At 36.0% G+C, this 23,585-nt stretch overlaps 1 protein-coding gene across 4 annotated transcripts; it reads right to left on the bottom strand.

The window, feature by feature from the left end:
• Positions 1–495: 495 nt before the first annotated feature.
• Positions 496–23,518, bottom strand: LOC127843266 (BRCA1-A complex subunit Abraxas 1-like). Of its 4 annotated transcripts, none has more exons than XR_008032188.1 (9): positions 23,371–23,518; positions 15,337–15,427; positions 9,933–10,036; positions 9,256–9,452; positions 8,648–8,776; positions 5,549–5,630; positions 3,712–3,835; positions 1,941–3,366; positions 496–1,465 (listed from the first exon to the last, which is right to left on the bottom strand). XR_008032188.1 is itself a non-coding variant. In XM_052373145.1 (8 exons), exons 1-8 carry the CDS (start codon positions 23,440–23,442, stop codon positions 3,080–3,082), a joined length of 1,086 nt encoding a protein of 361 aa, XP_052229105.1. In that variant the 5' UTR covers positions 23,443–23,518; the 3' UTR covers positions 496–3,079. The 4 variants fall into 4 exon arrangements, 1 of the variants encoding a protein (XP_052229105.1); XR_008032187.1 differs by having other exon boundaries at positions 496–1,895; positions 2,043–3,366; XR_008032186.1 differs by having other exon boundaries at positions 496–2,085; positions 2,231–3,366.
• Positions 23,519–23,585: the final 67 nt, after the last annotated feature.

Here is a 23,585-nt window from a genome sequence, read left to right as displayed (position 1 = left end):
TTGTCTACACAAGGTTTTTCTATTATTTCACCTAGTGACCTAGTTTCTGACCCCAGATAACCCAAATTCAATCCCAACCCAGATTTGATCAAGATAAACATTCTGACCAAATTTCATAAAGATTGGATGAAAACTGTGACCTCTATTGTATTGTCTACACAAGGTTTTTCTTTTATTTGACCTTTTTTTTACCCAGATGACCCAAATACAAACCCAACCCAGATTTCATCAAGTTAAACATTCTGACCAAATTTCATAAAGATTGGATGAAAACTGTGACCTCCACTGTCTACACAAACAAATTGTTGACGGATGCACGCACAACGGACGCCGGACATCACACGATCACATAAGCTCACCGTGTCACTTCGTGACAGGCGAGCTAAAGAATGTGAATTTTCCTCATGAAATTCCAACCAGCTGTTCATTCACAGAATGATTTCAAACTAGATTTTGTCATAACTACCAGTAACTGAGTTATAAGTGACAAATAAGTAAGTTTTAAACAACCTTTATTTACATAATAACAATTTAACATAAGGGACTAAATATCAATAATTTTACGGTGGAATTCATAGCAAGATTATAATGCATGCTTTTTTTATTGTTTTGAGATCATGTTTATTTTATATGAGAATACTCTTAACATCATACTTACAGTAATTGGGTAACGCAAACTTCTATGGAATTGATGCATTCAAACTAGTTTCATAAAATTAATAGAGCATGAAACTATACAGAAATAGCCGCTTTGCAAAAACCCAAGTTAAGTAGGCCTTTATATTACGCATGATAGCAGTTCCTTCACAGTTATTGAACAAAAAAACTTGTTTATTAAAACTTATTTTTAACCAGTGATTCGTAGGCCCTCATTGGCTCCCTGGAAGTACTGTTCTTGACAGCATTTGTGGTTTTTCTCAGACTATTTTAGAGATCAGTCACGAAATTAACCCATTTATGCCTAGTGGACACTCCCATCCTTCTAAATTGGATCAATTTATTTCCAAAATAAGGGATGTCTAGTATATTTATTTCTGTATTAAGAATATTTTGTACAGAAATTCCTTTAAGCAAACAGCGCAGACCCAGATGAGACGCCGCATCATGTGGCCTCTCATCTGGGTCTACGCTGTTTGCCAAGGCCTTTTTTCTAGACGCTAGGCATAAATGGGTTAATAGAACATGTTCATAGCAAGTGCAATGATGAAAGGGCAAAAACAAATAACATCTTGATTGTTAACAGAGTTGCACCAAAGCCATGTTAGGAATACTTCTTGCCTCATAATGGTAACATTTTATGTTTAATATAACAAAGGCTGTTTGTAAAACATGCATGCCCCCCATATGGGCTGTCAGTTGCAGTGGCAGCCATTGTGTGAATACGTTTTTTGTCACTGTGACCTTGACCTTTGACCTAGTGACCTGAAAATCAATAGGGGTCATCTGCCAGTCATGATCAATGTACCTATGAAGTTTCATGATCCTAGGCCTTATTATTCTTGAGTTATCATCAGGAAACCATTTTACTGTTTCGAGTCAATGTGACCTTGACCTTTGACATAGTGACCTGAAAATCAATAGGGGTCATCTGCCTGTCATGATCAATGTACCTATAAAGTTTCATGATCCTAGGCCTAAGCATCCTTGAGTTATCCTCCGGAAAACATTTTAGATGCAAAAATTTAACCAAGGTTTAAGTTTTGGACAAACACAATTAATGAATCACTGTGACCTTGACCTTTGACCTAGTGACCTGAAAATCAATAGGGGTCATCTGCCAGTCATGACCAATCTACCTATAAAGTTTCATGATCCTAGGCGTAAGCATTCTTGAGTTATCTGGAAACCATTTTACTGTTTTGAGTCACTGTGACCTTGACCTTTGACCTAGTGACCTGAAAATCAATAGGGGTCATCTGCCATGATCAATGTACATGTACCTATGAAGTTTCATGATCCTAGGCGTAAGCATTCTTGAGTTATCATCCGGAATCTATTTTACTATTTCAAGTCACTGTGACCTTGACATTTGACCTAGTGACCTGAAAATCAATAGGGGTCATCTGCCAGTCATGATCAATGTACCTATAAAGTTTCATGATCCTAGGCGTAAGCATTCTTGAGTTATCATCCGGAATCCATTTTACTATTTCAAGTCACTGTGACCTTGACATTTGACCTAGTGACCTGAAAATCAATAGGGGTCATCTGCCAGTCATGATCAATGTACCTATGAAGTTTCATGATCCTAGGCCTAAGCATTCTTGAGTTATTATCCGGAAACCTTTTTACTATTTTGAGTCACTGTGACCTTGACCTTTGACCTAGTGACCTGAAAATCAATTGGGGTCATCTGCCAGTCATGATCAATGTACCTATGAAGTTTGATGGTTCTAGGCCTAAGCGTTCTAGAGTTATCATTCGGAAACCATCTGGTGGACGGACCTACAGACGGACCGACATGAGCAAAACAATATACCCCCTCTTCTTCAAAGAGGGGCATAAAAACGTATTAAGACCCCAGGAACTGCACTGCACAGGCTAATCTGGGACAACACTTTGCGCACATGCATTATGCCATGTTTTCTCAGAACGCGACACATATAAGCATAGCTCTGTTGACCAATAAACATAACAGACCAGAAAAATGTATACACTTTTCAAAATTGGTCAACCATGGATCATTCCTGTTAAAATCAATTAAAATCTGTCAAGGGATTATGGAGTACTCATTTGTGGAAACTAGACATGCACCTATAGAACTGAAGGACCACAGACATCACAGAATCCTCAAAGCCCCCTATGAGAACTGTAGGCAAAAAAGCTAAACCTTAGTAGAATACAAGCAATTATGCAATATCCTCATATTAACTTTCCTTCAAAGTAACTTACAAACATTTCACTGCCACACACAATGATTTATTGCACACAAACTTCAAGTCAAGTTCTTGTCTGCACAAATTGAAGAATACACTGTCTCCTCCATTATTACCAGTACCACGTAAATTGCTTTTAACAAGCAAACTTAAACATGCTGCATTTTATGACCACAGAATCAAAATGTGAAAAATCTGTGCCATCAGTACACTGGTGATGAAGACGGCTCAACTTCAGGCGATGACTTGTCGTAATTCCTATGATTACTTCCCCTTGTTGTATGCTTTATCTTGTACAAAGGATTTAGTATGTCGTCATCAGATTGAATTGCTGATCTACTATGGTCTTCTGGAGATTTTCCAGAACAATATTCAGAACTAGCATTGAAGGAGTTACATTCTGAGGCGCTAGATTCGGAATCTGCAGTGTCCATGAACAGTAATTCATCTACTGTTGGCGAACTTACACTGTGGCTTGGTTTTACTGCAACTGATATCAATACCCTAAGTATAAGCGCTTTACTACCGGGTATTGCCATAAGTATAAATTAAAGTAAAATAGGTCACTGACAATATCAGCACACATTTTAGCTTGAAACACTTACAGAATGGAAAATGTTTTAAATAATTGAAAACATTTCCATCCATGCAATAATTAACTAGTAATACTAGTATCATTTATGAATTCCAACAAAGGCAGAGTTTTCATGTCATTTAAACGTCAATCGGCAAAGTTAATTTGCTCTGTGACAAACATTGAAAAGATTATGCTAAACTGTACCTTAAACACATGTACTATACCTTAAATACAGGTATTAATAGGAGTAATCTGTACCTGATATACCAGTACTAGCAGTAATTTGTCCCTGCCTGTGAGATATTTGGTGCTTTAGTTGGCGCAATTCCTTTTCAAGCTCATTCTTTTGCTTCTCACTTTCAATAACCAGTTTACTAAGACGCTGAAATTTAAAAAAGAAACATTTCAACGCAATGAAAACCAGGTCCTCCACGTTTTTATAGTTAATTTAAACATGATTTAGATTGTCAAAAAATACATCCGTAAATAAAAATTAGGGAACCATTCAACTTACATTGTGACCTTGGCCTTCAACCTGTGGAATGTTCAATAGTATGTGCGCTACCCAGTAACTATTGCAAAGTTCTTTCAAACTCCTTAATTTACTCGAAACTATGATTTAACATTGACCTTGATTTGTGACATTGACCTTTGACCCAGTGACCTTGTTTTTGCATGTGACACTCAGTCTCATCATGCTGATCACTTTAGTAAAGTAAATTTCAAATCCATTCGCGCTGGACAAGTTACGCTCCCAGCAAAGTGAAAACTATTTAAAACAAGAATATCAGTGAAACTGATGGATGCTCCCCGATGATGTGCTTTGTCAATCTATGTGTTAATAACCACCTAAAAAAATCTATTATTTTAGCCTCGGTGACCTTGACGTTGAACCCAGTGACCTCAAACCTCATCAAAAGGTAGAGGTCCATGCAAGGTACCTACATGCCAATTATGAAAGAGATTGATAAAGTATTGAAGGTGCTATGAGAAACTGTAACAAAAATGTGACGGAAAAATCTTTCATTAGCCTCAGTGACCTTGACCTTGACCCCAGTGACCCCAAACCTCATCAAAGGGTTGAGGTCCATGCAAGGTACCTACATGCCAAATATGAAAGAGATCGGTAAAGTATTGAAGGTGCTATGAGAAACTGTAACAAAAGTGCGACGGAAAAATCTATTATAAGCCTCGGTGACCTTGACCCCAGTGACCTCAAACCTCATCAAAAGGTAGAGGTCCATGCAAGGTACCTACATGTCAAATATGAAAAAGATCAGTTAAGTATTGAAGGCGCTATGAGAAACGGTAGCAAAAGCGTGACGGAAGGAAGTAAGGAAGGACAAACTGGCAACTATATGCTCCGCCAAAATTTTATTTCGGGGAGCATAAAAACGAAATTTGACCATTGTGATCTGTAACAATCCTTGGTGCGTAGTTTAGCCATAGGCCAGAATATTTTAATAATATGACTCTCCAACCTGCCGACTCTATTTTTTGAGAAACCAAAAAAAACAAAAACATCTTCAATCTGGGATTTTTTTTTCGGGTGCTAAAAGCAGGCTTTAAGACACGAAACTGGTGCCGGGTTTTAGACAAGTAATTTATATAAAGCGTTAACCGTTTTCACATGTGAATGTATCATAAGCGCTTTCGTGACATCGATCATTTTTATGAAAACATGCACGATTGTGGCCACACCACCATGGTGTTTTGGCTTGGACTTGTGGTTTATGACGCCAATCACAGTGGACAAACAGTTGGCAATGTGGTTCCGGAAAATATTGACGATTAAAAAAGAAATCCGGGCAATTATATATTCTCGTTTAAATAAGTGCATTTTTGCAATTTTGGTCACCATCTATTTTTTTCCCTCCTCCGACTGGACACTTTAAAAAAAAAATCGGAGAATCATTTTATTAAAAAATTCTGGCCATAGTAGAAATAATGGCAAATCCGTAGAAGTAACCAGGTCATGATGACTAAAACAGGCATTTGAAAGATCGCTTAAATTTGAAAAATATTTTTGCACACTTTAACTTCCATCGTTGAATGGCAAACAAAAATAACATGCAGACAAAACACAGTTACATACGTCCAGGCTTCTGCTAATATCCACATTGAGTGCTTTCACATTGTCCACTGCGACCATCCCAGTTGACTTCAGGAATTTCTCTCTGTAACACAAATATAAGCAGATTAATATTTTTGGCACAGTATTTTCGACTAAAACTTTGACTGCTGAGTTCATGAAAGAATACATAATAGTTTACAAAATGCAAACTCTGATTAAGAATGATCATAGAAAGGCCTCTGGAGGATAATGTGAAATAAATCACAGCTTTTTTGCCATTTGCTAAATTAGTTACTCTCAACAAATTTGCAAATGGTTAAATAAATATCTTTTGACTACAATTTTTTGTTATGAAATGTTCACATGAGTTGAGGTATTATAGATTGAGCTATCTACTAAAGTGCTTTATAGGAAAATTTAAAATCTTAACATTTTTACATGGATCCCTCCAAGTTTAACAACATGCCTGCATTAACCCTTTGCATGCTGGGAAATTTGTCGTCTGCTAAAATGTCGTCTGCTGAATTTGTAAAATAAGCATTTTCTTCATTTTTTTCAAAGAATACTATCAGAATAGCAAACAGTTTGGATCCAGATGAGACGTCTCTGTGGCGTCTCATCTGGATCCAAACTGTTTGCGAAGGCCTTTAAAATTCGGTTCCCGCACTGAAAGGGTTAACCATTCACTATAACAACTATTTCTTGGTTTCTGAATTAATGCAGCAAATAAACAAGAGCTGTCAGAGGACAGCGCTCGACTATTTGAGTGCTTTACAGTATATCGTAAGCCATCATGGAAAGGGGGGGGGGGGTATAATGTGGGTGTGTGATCATTTAATAGATGATCTTTCAACAATATGAAATACTAGTAAAAATAAATTTTTTTTTGGGGGGGGTGGGGGTGGGGGGAGAGGGGGGCATAATGTGGGTGTGTGATCATTTAATAGATGATCTTTCAAAAATAAGAAAGAACAATAAATGGGGGTGGGTGGGGGTGTGGGGGTTCTAGGGGGGGGGTGTGGGGTATGATTTGGGTGGAGTGCATTGTGATATGTTAGATAAGTGTTGTTTTGTCAAACTTTAACATAGATATATCAATAATATGCATATTCTAAGTATAAAAGAGGCCATAATTCTGTCAAAATGCTTGATACAGTTGTCTGCTCTTGTTTATAGGTTGGGGTCATGTTGGTTAACAAGTTTGCAAAATATGAAAGCAATATGTCAAGGGACACAGGAAATATTTGGGGTAGTACACAAACTTTAACATAGATTTATCAATAATATGCATATTCTAAGCATATTAAAAAAGGAGCAATAATTCTGTCAAAATGCTTGATACAGTTGTCTGCTCTTGTTTTTAGGTTTGGGTCATGATGGTGAACAAGTATGCAAAATATGAAAGCAATATGTCCAGGGACACAGGAAATATTTGGGGTAGTACGCAAACTTTAACATAGATTTATCAATAATATGTATTTTCTAAGTATAAAAGGGGCCATAATTCTGTCAAAATGCTTGATACAGTTGTTTGCTCTTATTTAAAGGTTGTGGTCATGTTGGTAAACAAGTATGCAAAATATGAAAGCAATATGTCAAAGGACATTGAAAATATTTGGGGTAGTACGCAAACTTTTACATTTGCACGCAAACGCCAACGGGAACGCCGACGCCGGAGTGAGTAGGATAGCTCCACTATATATATTTCATATATAATAGTCGAGCTAAAAATTGCTCTTCAATGAAGCCAAACAGAACAAGACCACCGCATAACGGGTGCCACGCTTGGCTGCGAAAACTTGTCAGAATTTTTTTTTTTAGAGGTCACAGTGACCTTGACATTTGACCTAGTGACCCAACAAGAGATGTGTTTGTCAGAAACACAATGCCCCCTACTGCGCCACTTTGAAATAAAATTTCTATTTATAATCTGGTAGGTATAGAAATCATCTCCCTTTAAAGCTTTTTACTTCCCTTGGATTTTGTCCAATCCAACTGGGGAGGGGGGAGTCTGTAGACAGTCAAAAATCACCAAGTCAGAAATCACTGACAACCAAGGCCTGTGGTTTATCAAAGAGATCATAGCCAGAAGTCATCATGTATCTATGGACATAAGTCCACGGGTATGTAATGAACACTACTATTAACAACTAAGTACATGAAAGAAATTATAATTATATCATTAAAAAAAAACCTTTGACAAATCAATCATTTGAGTTATAAATAATCAAAATAATACATCTGTACAGTAACTGTGAAAAGAACTTCAATTCTTGGTAAGGAAATATATAATATGAGATTTATAATTATATAAATTACTTCCCTTGAAAATAATTGTCTCTAACAAATCTCTATTTTTAGTAGCAAATAATTAAAAGCCACTACCGTGACTGTAGATTCACCACTCAAAATGTGCAGCTCCATGAGATACACATGCATGCCCAAATATATAAAGTGGCTATGTTCAATATTGAATAATTCTCCCTTTAATGCTTATTACTTTCCTTAAAAGTGTAATTTTTAATGTAGACCTTGAAGGATGACCTTGACGTTGACGTTTTACCACAATGTGTTTGTCATAAACACAATGCTGCCTTCTGCGCCGCTTGGATTTATTTAACAAAAATATATACGTGGGCAGGTCAGATAACTATGTCCATTTAAAGCTTATTACTTCTCTTGATTTTGTTTTTTCGACCCTAGACCTTAAAGGATGATGTCCACCTTGAAATTTTACCACTCAAAATGTGCAGCTCCATGAGATACACATGCATGCCAAATATCAAGTTGCTATCTTATATATTAAATAAGTTATGGCCAATGTTAAGGTTTTAGCACGACGCCTACGGCGGACGGCGGACGATGAGCTGACTATGACAATAGCTCGGGTTTTCTCCGAAAACAGCCAAGCTAAAAATTATATAATGACACCATTATTTATTAAGCATGACTTTTCTATTCCAACAAACTTATCCACCAAGACCAGTTTACAAAACATATGCATAACAAACAGTGAAAAAGTTTTAAAATAAACAGACGGATGGAAACCATAACTTTACTCAGGCCCTATTAAAACATTTTTTTAGCAAAACATTATTATTAACAATTATTACAACATACTGATGTTTTTGCATGATGCAGTTCAAGGAACCCTGATGTGTCAGCGCCGTGTGGCTGGTCCCATGACGGTATTCAGTAGCAGTAGTGTCTCCAAGATTGAGCACTGATATCGGCAACTTCTTGAATTTGCTGTGTTGACAACAAAACACTATAATGATCCATATCAAGTAATGGTAATAGCATCCAGAATTAAACATTAAAGAAGGTAAGGTCTCCTGTTAGATCCCCATTTGGGAGGCATTCTTAAGAAAGATCATTTGATCAAGTACTGGTACTTCACAGAGAAAAACTAAACGCATGCAATATAGTTGACTGACACTGATTTTTCTGCTTATAACTGTTGAACAATTATCAATACTCAACACAGAATCACAATTCCTATGTACTTAAACTTCTAAGAAAGGATAAAGAAACTATAATTGACTTAAATATTATAAACATCTATTTTTAAGATTTAATAAAACATATTTTATATAAGTCTGAATCATAGTTTTTTTATTACAATGAAACCATTTTTTATGAACTATGGTGAGATTGACTGTTTTTGTACAACTTATTACTATACAGTATAATACTTGAGATTCTTAATTGCTTTAGTAAATACATACCTTTCAACACAATGCAGAAAACAGTGGTCAAACTTCAGAGTGGACATGTTGGCCTTTGCTTTTTCGGAAGCCAACAGGAAGAGGAATTGGTTCTCGTCAATCTGTAGAGACTCAAGTAGGTCCTTGTGAGTCAGCCTCTCACGAAATGATGGCCGCAAGCTGGAGTTACGACGAAAGCTGTACCAACCAATTATCTTCTATTGGGAAAATGGAAACAAAACTTGAGATTCTAAGCATGTGTGTTAACATAATACAATTATGAGAAGTTAACGAATGCAAATAAAATAAAACATAATACAAGAATATAGTAAACCAACGTGATACACATTCTACTAGAGTATCTTTTCTTTATTTTCAGTTTAAAAGTGTTTACCACCAGAGACATTCACAATTTTAATGAAGCCTCAAGTTGTAATATGCATATCAAGATAGAGCCATTATAAAATGCCTTTAAGAACAAGCTTTAAAAAAACACTATTTTACGAAAACAATCACTTTGAATAAATACTGAATTTCTAAAACAATAAAAGTTACATCTTTCTACATTCTACAAGACATATTATTAAATACTAACAGTTGATAGAATTATTTGTTGTCAACTAAAAGTTTTAGCTGAAATAATAAATTCTTAGTGGATTCATCATTCTTATCTCACACCAGTATGACTTATAGCTAACCTGATCTCTGGAAGACTGCAGCGCTGTTATAATTTTATTTAGGGTATCTTTTTGATTGCTGTAACACAACCAGTTACTTGAACACTGTACACTGTCATACACATCTGAAATAAAAAAGGTTAATGTGTAACTGTTGATATTATTGCTAAATAATAAATAAGTCACAATACTTTAACTTCATATAGCTATTTCAGTGATAACAGTTACAATATGGGCGTGCTGTGTGAGAAGAGGGTTTAACCCTTTGCATGCTGGGAAATTTGTCGTCTGCTAAAATGTTGTCTGCTAAATTTCTAAAATTAGCATTTTCTTCGATTTTTTTCAAAGAATACTATCAGAATAGCAAACAGTTTGGATCCTGATGAGACGCCACGTTCTGTGGCGTCTCATCTGTATCCAAACTGTTCGCACATGCCTTCAAAATTTGGTTCTCGCACTGTAAGAGTTAATGCCTATGCGTAGTGTTGTCCCAGATTAGCCAGTGCAGTTCACACAGGCTAATCAGGGAAGACTTCCTTTGAACGAAAAATATTATTAAAACTGAGTAGTCCCTGATTAACCTGTGCAAACTGCACAGGCTAATATTATTGGACGACACTTTACCCCCATGCATTTAACCCCATTTTCACAGAGCGCAGCTCATAAAGAACTCAGTTTGGACAAAATGCTATTGGTCCGTATTGGATTAAGCATTTGAATTTTATACAACTGAAAGCGGTGTTTTAATACTTAGTCAACAGAATTGTTTACATGTTAATGGTGATAAACAATTACATATTAATGTCATTGGTAGTTTGCATACAGTATTAATGTCAATGCTGGTTTATTTTTGTAATGTCAATAGTGATAAACATATAAATGTTCATGGTGGTTTACATATTTACGTTGATGGTGGTTAACATATTAATGTAGTTAGTAGATGGTGATCTACATAATTATTGGCATCCATGCTGGTTTACATATTAATGTCAAGGCAGCTTTACAGATCTCCCAATTGGTGCAAAAAGGCACCATGTTCTTATTTCAATGTTACATGGTGCCTTTTTGCACCAAGGGGGCGATATTAACTTCAATTGTGTGGTTTTTATACTTAAGTCAATGCCATTGTAGGAATATTGAGGGATTTCCCAACCTTGAGCAACACTGGTAAAACCAGTCTAAATGCATGTTCCTAGATTAGCATGTGTATTCTGCAAGGGCTTATAAGAGACGACACTTTCCGCCTCGACTTTACACTTTTGACTTTCTTTCAACAAAAATCACATAAAAGCAAAAAAATGTTGTTCCTGATTAGCCTGTGCGAACTATTTGCATTAAGCAAATGCGTTAAGTTTACAAAAAGACAGCCTCAACCAGAGCTTTGTCACAGACGTGACGAATACCCCCACATGCCCCATTGACACATAATATTTTGCATGTCGTCTTCACAAAAAACAGCAGACACCATGCTCAATTTTTAAAAGGACTAAGTGACCCCTTGACCTAGTTTTTGACCCAGAAAGGCCCATGTTCTAACTTGGCCTTAAGATTATCTCTATAAAACTTCTGACCAAGTTTGGTGAAGATCGGATGTAAACTACTTGAATTAATGAGCGGACACCATGCTGAATGTTAAACAAGAGCACCGCCTTGCGGGTGCAGACCGCTCATCTATTTTCTTTTAAAGGTGAAGGGACTCTCATTTTCAATCACAAAGGAGGGAGGGGTGGAGTGAAGAGGGGTGTATAGTGTGAGGGTGTGGACATTTATAACATTATCTTCCAAAAATGCAAACAAAAAAATTAGGGGGGGGGGGGGATTCGGGTTGGGGGAGGCGGGGGGGGGGGGGGGATTCTTGGGTGCGATGGTTGGACGGTATTTCAAACATAAAATAATAAAAATAAATAGTTGTGTTTTTAATCGTTTAAAAATGGGGGGGGGGAGGGGGAGGGGGGGCACGGGGGATGGTTTGGGTGGAGTCTATTGTGGTTAGGGTTGTCACGATTCACCGATATATCAGTATTTCGCGGTGCGTGTCGTGAAAAAAATCGCACCGCGGTATGGCGTTGCCGCACCAGTTTTTTTTATATTATTATATTAGCACAGATATAAATACATTACAGAATTATTTTGATATAGATGTCGTTTTGAAAAATGTAGAAGCGATTCAAAAGGGCTAAATAAATAATCCGTTAATATCCAGGTCAAGCAAGCGCTTCCACTCGTAGATGTTTATATCTAACTTTCACGTTTAAAATACGGCGATGTATAGGTCCGTACCTTTCTTGGAATTAGGGACAATTTCCTTTGCAAATAAGTTCATAATTATCCAAAAGATGTTTATTCTATTTCTTATTTTCTTTCTTTAGTATATCGATCGTTCAAAGCATGGCACTTCCGAATCATGTTATCTTAAGATTCTGAATAAGTCGAGGAAGAGTCAGAACGCTACGGATTTTCAATACTGGGCCCGCTGACTCCGCATTTTGAACATGCCCTTGAAGCGTTCGATTTACACAGATCGTAGTCACATCTATTGTAAACAACATCGGGGACATTTTAGAAAAAGACGCAAACAATAATAATGACTACTTCTATCAAGATTATTACAGTTTCTTTTACAGTTTCTAGTCATACTATGATACCAGTGTTTTCTGATTATTGAGTTTAATAAAGTTTGTAAAACTTGTTATTCTGCTGTTTTCTTCACAGATACATATTCTGTAAAATATCGCGGTACATACCGTGATACAGTGTTGCCGTACCACGATATACCGCAGTACGCTCACGGCGTATCATGACAGCCCTAATTGTGTTATGTCAGGTAATAGTAGTTATGTCAAAGTATCAATCAAATCTAATCATAAATAAAGAAGTTATGGCAATTTTAGCAAAATTTAATAATTTTACCTTCAGAGTCAAGGTCATTCAAAGGTCAAGGTAAAATTCAACTTGCCAGGTACAGTAACCTCATGATAGCATGAAAGTATTTGAAGTTTGAAAGCAATAGCCTTGATACTTAAGAAGCAAAGCGGATCGAAACACAAAATTCAACCATATATTCAAAGTTACTAAGTAAAAAAAGGGCCATAATTCTGTCCAAACTTTCAATTTCCTAAGTATAAAGGGCCCATAATACCGTCCGAATGCCAGTCAGAGTTACATAACTTTGCCTGCACAGTCCCCTTATGATAGTTAATAAGTGTTGCAAGTATGAAAGCAATAGCTTTGATACTGTAGGAATAAAGTGGACCTAAACACAAAACTTAACCAAATTTTCAATTTTCTAAGTATAAAAAGGGCACATAATTCTGTCAAAATGCCAGTCAGAGTTACATTACTTTGCCTGCACAGTCCCCTTATGATAGTTAGTAAGTGTGGCAAGTATGAAAGCAATAGCTTTGATACTTAAGGAATAAAATGGACCTTAACACAAAACTTAACCAAAATTTTCAATTTTCTAAGTATAAAAAGGGCACATAATTCTGTCAAAATGCACGCCAGAGTTATCTAACTTTGCCTGCCCAGTCCCCTCATGATAGTTAGTAAGTGAACCAAATTTGAATGCAATAGCATTGATACTTTCTGAAAAAAGTGGACCTAATAGCAAATCTTAACCAAAATTTTCAATTTTTTAAGTATAAAAAGGGCACATAATTCAGTCAAAATGCACGCCAGAGTTATCTAACTTTGCCTGCCCAGTCCCCTCATGATAGTAAGTAAGTGTACCAAGTTTGAATGCAATAGCATTGATAATTTCTGAGAAAAGTGGACCTAAATGCAAAACTTAAAAGGACACCGACGCCAACGCCATCGCCAAGGTGATGACAATAGCTCATATTTTTTTTTCAAAAAATAGATGAGCTAAAAACACACTAAGTGACCCAGTGACCTTGTTTTTGACCCGTCATGACCCAGATTAAAACTTGCCCTAGAGATCATTTAGATAAAACTTGTGACCAAGTTTGGTGAAGATTGGATAAAAACTTCTTGAATTAGAGAGCGGACAGCATGGTGATGTTTAAAACGCACTAAGTGACCCCGTGACCTAGTTTTTGCCCTGCATGGCCCATGTTCGAACTTGACCTACACATCATCTAGTTACTACTTCTGACCAAGTGTGGTGAAGATCAGATGAAAACTACTTGAAATAGAGAGCGGACACCATGCTCAATGTGTAAAACATACTAAGTGACCCTGTGACCTAGTTTTTGAACTGGCATGGTCCATGTTCGAACTTGGCCTTCAGATTATCTAGATAAAACTTCTGACCAAATTTGGTGAAGATCGAATGAAAACTACTTGAATAAGAGAGAGGACACCATGCTGAATGTTAAACAAGAAATGTATTTGTCAGAAACACTATGTCCCCTTCTGCACCGCTTTGAATTAATTTTTTTGGACCTTTGACCTTGAAGGATGACCTTGACCTTAAGCTTTCACAACTCAAAATGTGCGGCATGTGTTTGTCAGAAACACTGTCCCCTTCTGCGTAGCTTTGATTTTTTTTATTATTTGTTTGACCTTTGACCTTGAAGGATGACCTTGACCTTTCACCACTCAAAATGTGCGGCTCCATGAGATACACATGCATGCCAAATATCAAGATGCTATCTTCGATATTGCAAAAGTATTCATAAAATGAGCGATTTTGGCCACATATATTTGACCTCTGACCTTGAAGGATGACCTTGACCTTTTACCACTCAAAATGTGCAGCTCCATGTGATACACATGCATACCAAATATCAAGTTGCTATCTTGAATATTGAAAAAATTAATGTAAATGTTAAAGTTGGAGCAAACAGACCAACAGACAGACAGGGCAAAACAATATGTCCCCCACTATTGTGAGTGGGGGACATAAAAACGCACTAAGTGACCCCGTGACCTAGTTTTTGACCTGGCAAGGCCCATGTTCAAACTTGGCCTTAAGATCATCTGGATACAACTTCTGACCAAGTTTGGTGAAGATCGGATGAAAACTACTTGAATAAGAGAGCGGACAACATGCTGAATGTTTAAAACGCACTAAGTGACCCCATGACCAAGTTTTTGACCCGGCAAGACCCATGTTCGAACTTGACATCATGTAGATACAACTTCTGACAGAGTTTGGTGAAGATCCGATGAAAAGTACTTGAATTAGAGAGCGGACACTTAATATGGACTGACAGACAGACCGACAGAGCAACCGACAGACAAGTTCACTCTTTTATACCCCCCTAAACTTCGTTTGTGGGGGTATAATAAAGCATTGATGAACAATGAAAATAATTTACGTATGAAAATTGCCGAAACTCTGATGCAAAATGAGTATGTGACAGGACACATTTATGTTCACTGGCCTTAATCATCTGGAATACTTTCAGAGAGTAAGTTCTAAGATCACGTACCAAGGACAACGATTGAAATGACAACTTACATATTTTTGTCTCCAAATGCACATTGTTAATTTGTGAGTCACTGATGGTGTCCTTTAGGTTTTCCACTATTTCTCCAAGCAGAAAGCCCATCTGTAACAGAAGGACTTATAAACATTTAACTGTTCCCATCTAATATTTGTGCAGATGGTTAAAAAGCTCAAGTCATAAGCACTGTGAAAATCAAATTTGTAAATGGGCATTAATTTTAGGAGGGGCTTTATTAGGAAATTACCAATTACTAGACTTTTTCCTGGAAAGGTTCTTTTTGTTGATAAAGCTCCTACAGAATTTGTATTGTCCGAAACAAGATAGTTAACCGATTGCAATAACCAATCATATCCCCTTCACCAGGGGTGTATTTCATGGTGTATTATATTCACCACAGCTGATCAGTGCACATAACTAAACAGACGCCATTTTTAATTAAGGAAAGCTATGAATAAACTTCAAACAAGAGCACCGCCTTGCGGGTGCAGACCGCTCATCTATTTTCTTTTTAAAGGTGAAGGGACTCTCAATTTAAATCACAAAGGAGGGAGAGGTGGAGTGAAGAGGGGTGTATAGTGTGGGTGTGTGTGGACATTTATTACATTATCTTCCACAAATGCGGAAAAAAAATGCAAAAAAAATTCGTGGGGGGGGGGATTCTTGGGTGCCATGGTTGGACGGTATTTCAAAAATAAAATAATAAAAGTAAATATGTGTGTTTTTTAACCGTTCCAAAAAAAAAAAAATTGTGGGGGGGGCACGGGGGTTGGTTTGGGTGGAGTCTATTGTGGTATGTCAGGTAAGAGTAGTTTTGTCAAAGTATCAATCAAATCTAATCATAAATAAAGAAGTTATGGCAATTTTAGCAAAATTTAATAATTTTACCTTGAGAGAAAAGGTCATTCAAAGGTCAAGGTAAAATTCAACTTGCCAGGTACAGTAACCTCATGATAGCATGAAAGTATTTGAAGTTTGAAAGCAATAGCCTTGATACTTAGGATGTAAAGTGGATCGAAAAACAAAATTTAACCATATATTCAAAGTTACTAAGTCAAAAAAGGGCCATAATTCCGTAAAAATGACAACCAGAGTTATGCAACTTGTCCTTTTACTGTCCCCTTATGATAGTTTGCGAGTGTTCCAAGTATGAAAGCAATATCTATGATACTTTAGAGGTAAAGTGGACCAAAACACAAAACTTAACCAAATTTTCAACCTTCTAAGTATAAAGGGCACATAATTCCGTCCAAATGCCAGTCAGAGTTACATAACTTTGCATGCACAGTCCCCTTACAATAGTTAATAAGTGTTGCAAGTATGAAAGCAACAGCTTTGATACTGTAGGAAAAATGTGGACCTAAACACAAAACTTAACCAAATTTTCAATTTTCTAAGTATAAAAAGGGCACATAATTTTGTCAAAATGCCAGTCAGAGTTACATAACTTTGCCTGCACAGTCCCCTTATGATATTTAGTAACTGCTGCAAGTATGAAAGCAATAGCTTTGATACTTAAGGAATAAAATGGACCTAAACACAAAACTTAACCAAAATTTTCAATTTTCTAAGTATAAAAAGGGCACATAACTCTGTCAAAATGCACGCCAGAGTTATCTTACTTTGCCTGCCCAGTCCCCTCATGATAGTAAGTAAGTGTATCAAGTTTGAATGCATTAGCATTGATACTTTCTGAGAAAAGTGAAGCTAAACGCAAAACTTACCCGGACGCCAACGCCGACGCCAGGGTGATGACACTAGCTCTTTTTTTTTTTTTTTAAATAGATGGGCTAAAAAACATTAAATTTACCTGAATGGCAACCAATGGAAGTTTCCATTAATCCTTAAAAAACACGAATATGTTTCAACACAATATTCTTTTTGACATTTTTTATTCAAATTTGGAACAGTGTAAATATTCGAAAATGGTCACAGACTTAGGCTACAACACAATTAACAATGCGCAAAAGATAGGTGTACTGCAACCTAACAGATAGCGACACTTTGAGTCTGTTACATTGCGACAGTTTTCCAATATGGTGGATAGCGCATAGGAGAGAATAACAAAGTAAATAAAAAGCTATTATTCTTGCTTTAACGCAAAGTTTAACGGTACCACAAGTTTGTGCTTCAGACACTCACACAGTTAAACTTAAGTTTTTGCAGTTTCAGTGTTGCTTAACCTTTGCAATGGTTATCAAATTGTGCACCTTAGAAAAATAGACAGTTAATTGCAACACTCAGCAACCCTTTGGGTTATGGCAGTGGCTAGTCGTAGGGCCCCGTACGGCTGATAGACAATAGGCTAGCCGTACGGCTCGGTTAGTAAAGCCTTTTCGTATGGAGATTGTCTAACTGTACGGCTGTTATAACACATAAATATATTGATTAATTATTGATCTACATGCAGATTCCGAAATTTCTAGCTTTAAACTAGTTTGTGCAATCATCATCATGGAATTTGCAGTCTGGTTTATGTTTCGTCGAGGTCGGAAATCCGATTTGTGCATAGTATATAAAGGGTGTAAACAAGGGAGATATGAAAATGTAAGTTATTTGGCCAAACAACAATTACAGTAATCAATAGAAATCACATTTATGGAGTAAATAGATACGCATTGTACATGCAAATGTCAAATGTATACAATAATTTATATAAATGCAACTAATTAAAAACAGTTTTCACGCCTTACATAGGAACGTCGACTAATTAAAGAATCAAATTAGAAACCGAATTAAATTATTTGTGTAACTCAATTTTTAGGACCTAACTTTGATGGCTATCATAATATCGATGCCCAAACTCATTACAACAGTTTTTCACACCTTACTTTAGGTACATGGACTAATTAAAGAATCAAATAAGCAACCGTATTACATGAAAGGATGCTGTAACAGATGAAGAATTTTTAAACTTTTATGAGCTTAAACAAACTTATTTCTGATTAACAGCACTGAATGACCATTCTATACTTTATAAGCCGTATGGCTAGACAATCTCCATAGGAAAGACTATACGCACAGAGCCGTACGGCTAGACAATAGCCTCTTGTCTAGCCGTACGACTAGCTGAAATAATTCGCGTTCAAATTAAACCTGAACGCTGAAACTTCGGTCTGTAAAAACCATAACGAAAAATGAATACAATGCTATTATATCAATATGCTTAAAATTGCAAAATAACATAACCAACTCATAAAGTTTTAGTTAAAAAGTCCATTTTTACCTCAAATAGCGTCTAATTGAAGTTAAAAGGCATAATTTGTTTCAATTAAACTTCTGCTTAAATCACAATACAAATAGTGACCTTGCGTCATGTTAAGAAATATTTAAATATCAACCAATCAGAAGAAGGCATTACAGTGTAATAGGCTGCGTCATCGATTAAAATCTTATTGCGGTATACAGCGGGCACAGCGATTGGAATGGAAATGTGAGTAGTGCGTTGATTTAAATTGGTCAGGCGTGCAAAATTGAAAGATTCATTACATAATTCTTACGGAACATTATTGAGAACTGAATTATCTACACAGGTATGTAAATATTATTGCAATCCGTTGATATTAACGGTCTGATATCGGGGCTTGCATGTTGCGCACCAAATTCCTTGGGCATCAATATAGACAAAGAAGGAAAACTTTCGCTATTAAAAAGATAAGAGTGGACTATTGACGCCAAGAGTCTGCCAAAGCAAAAATCATCAAAAGACTCGGGTGCTGGAGGTTTCGGTAAATGACAAGTTCGGTAAATTGATTTATATAGTAAATGCCGTGGAGGTTTCGGTAAATTGGTTTTTATAGAGGTGGTATACCTACAACGAGGTGTTAATGACACCTATTATTGGCTTACAATAACATTAGGGGCATTTATTTGCAAACTGTGGATTAATTTTGAGTTGAGTAATTAATGCTATGCCTACGGTAAAGAATTAAGGGAAAAGAATGAGCTACCTCTGAAAAACGAATTCTGTTAGGAAATTGTAGGTAAATTTGCGATTTAAATAACGCAATACTGTTGTTTTTTTTATAATTGGTACTTTTATTTAAATAACATAATAGTAATAATAAATAATGATTTATGGCGGAATCAATGTAAGATTTTCAATCAAGTTTAATGCTATTTAAAAAAGTTTCTTGTAAAATATGATTTAATAAAAATGATTTCAGTTTAAATATAAAGCGCAATAGTATTTTAGACCACCGATAAACACTCAATTTCTCAATATATAAACATTGGGTAGTTTGCCAACATAATGAATATGAAACCAATGCTCTTGCCACGTGGAGGCCACCTCTTGTACGAGCCAAATGTTGAATTTTATATTACATGTTTTATTATTTCTTTCTGGTTGAGAAAAACACAAGAAAAGAACAATATATAAAATCTAATACGTTTACGTAATTAATAAAAAGTAATATAATGATAGTGTTATGTTTTATAATTATGTTAAGTGCGCGTGCCATTGAACGTTGAGTTAAGCGAAGAGATACACATAATTGAAAACTGATAAAAATGACATCTAACACAACGCCAGCAGAATGAATACACTGTGTAATAGCAAGCTGCTGTGATGATCACTATCTTATCAACTTAATACACAGGCACCTGGCTACTGTACTGGAACAATGGGTTTTACGGCCAAAATAACTGATATCATTTTTAGCCTGAACAAATCCGTTGAATAAAAAAGTAATAACTGATTGACTTTGTAATCCGTTTTATTTACCATATATTATAAATAAGCAACAAGTAAAACATGGATACAATATATATATATATACATATATATATCATTCAGATTTTCCGCATGCTGATTTAATTTAATTTCATTTCTAATAAAAATGAGATACATTTATGAAACAGTACAATTAAATGTGATAAATAAATATATATATATATATATATATATATATATATATATATATATATATATATATATATATATATATAAAGGACATATTTGAATATATCATGTCATTTAAAAAAAATGAGGGAGTAGTCACATATTAATAAGAATCATTTTTGACACAGTACAATATTAATACGACACATTATTATCATTCAGATTTTCCGCATGCTGATTTAATTTAATTTCATTTCTAATAAAAATGAGATACATTTATGACACAGTACAATTTAATGTGACATTTCAACCATATCAGTCATTCACATCGTTCAAAACTCGTCGGCGTCAAGCATGTGGTGGACCGGTGTGGATGGTCCCAGGGCATTGATATGGCTGATGATCCTCAGTAGATCAGTGGTTGTCAGCTTCTCCTCTTCGTAGTCATCCCATGCTTGATGTAGTCTGCCGTGTATCCCAACATATTTCTTCCGTCTGATCTTCGTGAGAAGGTGCTGGCTCACCAGCCGTATATGAAGATCAACTGTCTCAGATTCCTCTCTGAGAAGGTTGGCCAACTTGTACAGACCAAGGTTTGCGGAACACGCTCGTGCGTTGATGTCACCACCAGTATTTTTTTGTAAACATGATTAAAGAAGGAAAACGTTTGTTGATTTCACAGTTTGAAAGTTACTGATCGTGTATGTAAAAACTCGGCCACCAGTGTTAAAGCATGTTCACGATCTAAACATACATATCTAGATTATTTTAAGAATAATACCTTATGTGCTGACCTGATTGTAGGAAAAAGAAGCGAGAAATTTATTTATATAAGAAACAAACATATTTGATCTTAGTATTTTAAACCACCGAAAATTTCTCATTATATAAACATGAGGTAGTTTGCCAACATAATGAATATGTTGCCCAGCTTTTGCCACGTGGAGGCCACGTCTTGTAAGAGCCACATTATTATTTTTTTATCTGATACGCTTTAATTAAGGTTTTTATCAACTAATTGTTTAAAAACATATATAAAATACAAAACGATCATGACCTAAAGATAAACTTTTAATATATAATTTACCTCCCTTGATTAGAATATTAATAGGTTGCAAGCCTGGATAATTAATATTAACACTTTGCAAACATCTCTAAATTGATAAAATCAACTCCGTACATTTACCGTATTTTACCATGTATAGCGCGCTCCCATGTATAACGCGCATGCGATTTTTTTAAAGCCAAAATGGAGGAAAAAAATATTTAAAGACCAAAAACCTGAAAATTTGGCCGAAAATGGCCGCCATTCTTATATTGCGCAATCATTTAATCTGAGTTTTTCGGGCGCTGAATTTTTTGTTTTAAAGTAGGGAGCGTTTATACGATCAGGAGCATGGGTTGCATAGCACTATATTTTTGACAATTTTAAGATTATTCTCTCGAGAACACCGTATATGTCCTTATTGCCTGCGCGTGTTTATTCAAGACCCCTGTGCGTTAAATTCGAACCACTATTACCTATTCCTCACATTTGAACAGTGTAACATTTTTATTACCTGCCGCTCACAACATCGTATGACATAGTCTTCTGCAGATCCGCAACATCGCAATGTCCAATTTTACGCAAATCGTCCGTGGATCCTTCCCCATTAAGAGATGCTCCCCATTAAATCCAGTTTGACCCGGTATTTCGCGCCGTCACTGCGTCTAGTTGATCAGTATTTATAGTGAGACAAACAATACACCCGAACGCTCAATTCCATTCAGTTGGTGTTATCGGCGTAAAGCCATTAGACAAATATCATTTGTTTGTCTCTATTGAAAGAAAATAAAACAAGTCTATATCTCTACTGTTGGTTTGTAACCTACGTAGTATACTCGCACGGTAGCATATTAATGCAGAGATCGGAAAATCATTGATGAATGTATTCGTCGTTTCAATGCTTAGGGTCGAGAAATTTCGGCAAATCGGAACTCAACTTACGTATAACACTTGCTTAATTAACCGTTTAACTCCACCTCCGTTCTCTGCAAAAGGTTAGAAGGCGGAGCTTTGCACTTTCTATTATTTAATTGGACGATTGCCATTGAGGAACAAACACACGATTGGTTCGGCATGTTGATTGCTAGACAAAGGAAGCCAATTTTGTTGGCGAGAAACTTGTCGCTTAATTGCTTCAGACAGGAAGCGGCTTTCCTTTGATGTCGTCAAACTGTCAATTCACATAGAGTGCAAATTTTCGGAATTGCTAACATTAAACTTTGGAATAAAATTATCAAAACAAAGCAAAAGCGAAGTTGAGAAATATGATTGAAATAATTAGCGTCAGTTCAAATAAGACGTTTTGCGTTGTAAATCAACGAGTTTTTATGACAACAAAAACTTTAACAAATAATACTGCGACGACGCGGGAATCGATATACCTCGATTTTTTTAATGAACAATCAATGAAGAAGTGTGAAAACACCAACAAAGACATTTTTTCATCTTTTAATTTTTGTCAAAACTGTTACTACCCCGTTCATTCCTACCCTTTCCTGCTTTTTGTTGTTTCGACAACGGCCCCTTCAGTCTATAACATCATAGGGTGTAGTTTTCTGCAATAAAAAAAATGGCGGCAATTGTGAAGATTTACGATTACGAAATGGATTTTTGCAATTTAGCAACCAGGAAAGCGTTGTGTCAATGTATTACGCGCACTGAATTTTTATTTTGAAATTAAAGGTAAAAAACTGCGCGCTATGCATGGTAAAATACGGTAAACAGATAATTTAATTAGTGCCAAAGAACTCAATTAATGTACACGCTTATCGACAAAATGTGCGATAATCCCTATTTATACCGATTTACCGAAACCTCCACGGCATTTACTATATAAATCAATTTACCGAACTTGTCATTTACCGAAACCTCCATAACCCAAAGACTCTATGGCGGCAATTTATATTGACTAGCCGTACGACTAGCCACTGCCTTGGGTTATAAACCTGCGAGTTGAATTATTGCAACAAACAATACAAGCAAATTTAATGTGTTTTTGAAGTGTATGCATTTCTTTCCTTAATTTGTTATGAAAATCGTATGTTTGCCTCACGGCAAAAATTATCAAAGGCTCTGGTCTGGGTGTCTGTGTATGTGGACGGGGTATTACTTCTAACTGTGAAATGCCTCAAACAAATCACACCATAAGCAGTTTATTACCGAATTCCCAGGGCCCGAAGAAATATTATACAATAACGCTGATAAGACTGTTCCAGAAACTTCGACTGTCATCGTGCATATAAAAATTTAATAAAATAATCGAAAGCTCGGCTTGTTTTCATCGGAACCGGAAATAAATTATGGTGCGTCAATAGACCGAATTATCTATTATAAAAAAAGTGAGGTGAATTCAGTAAAACAACGGAAGGGGTTTA

Source organism: Dreissena polymorpha, chromosome 8, assembly GCF_020536995.1.
Source record: "Dreissena polymorpha isolate Duluth1 chromosome 8, UMN_Dpol_1.0, whole genome shotgun sequence".
Classification (NCBI taxonomy): Eukaryota; Metazoa; Mollusca; class Bivalvia; order Myida; family Dreissenidae; genus Dreissena; species Dreissena polymorpha.
This window is presented reverse-complemented; position numbering and strand designations above follow the sequence as displayed.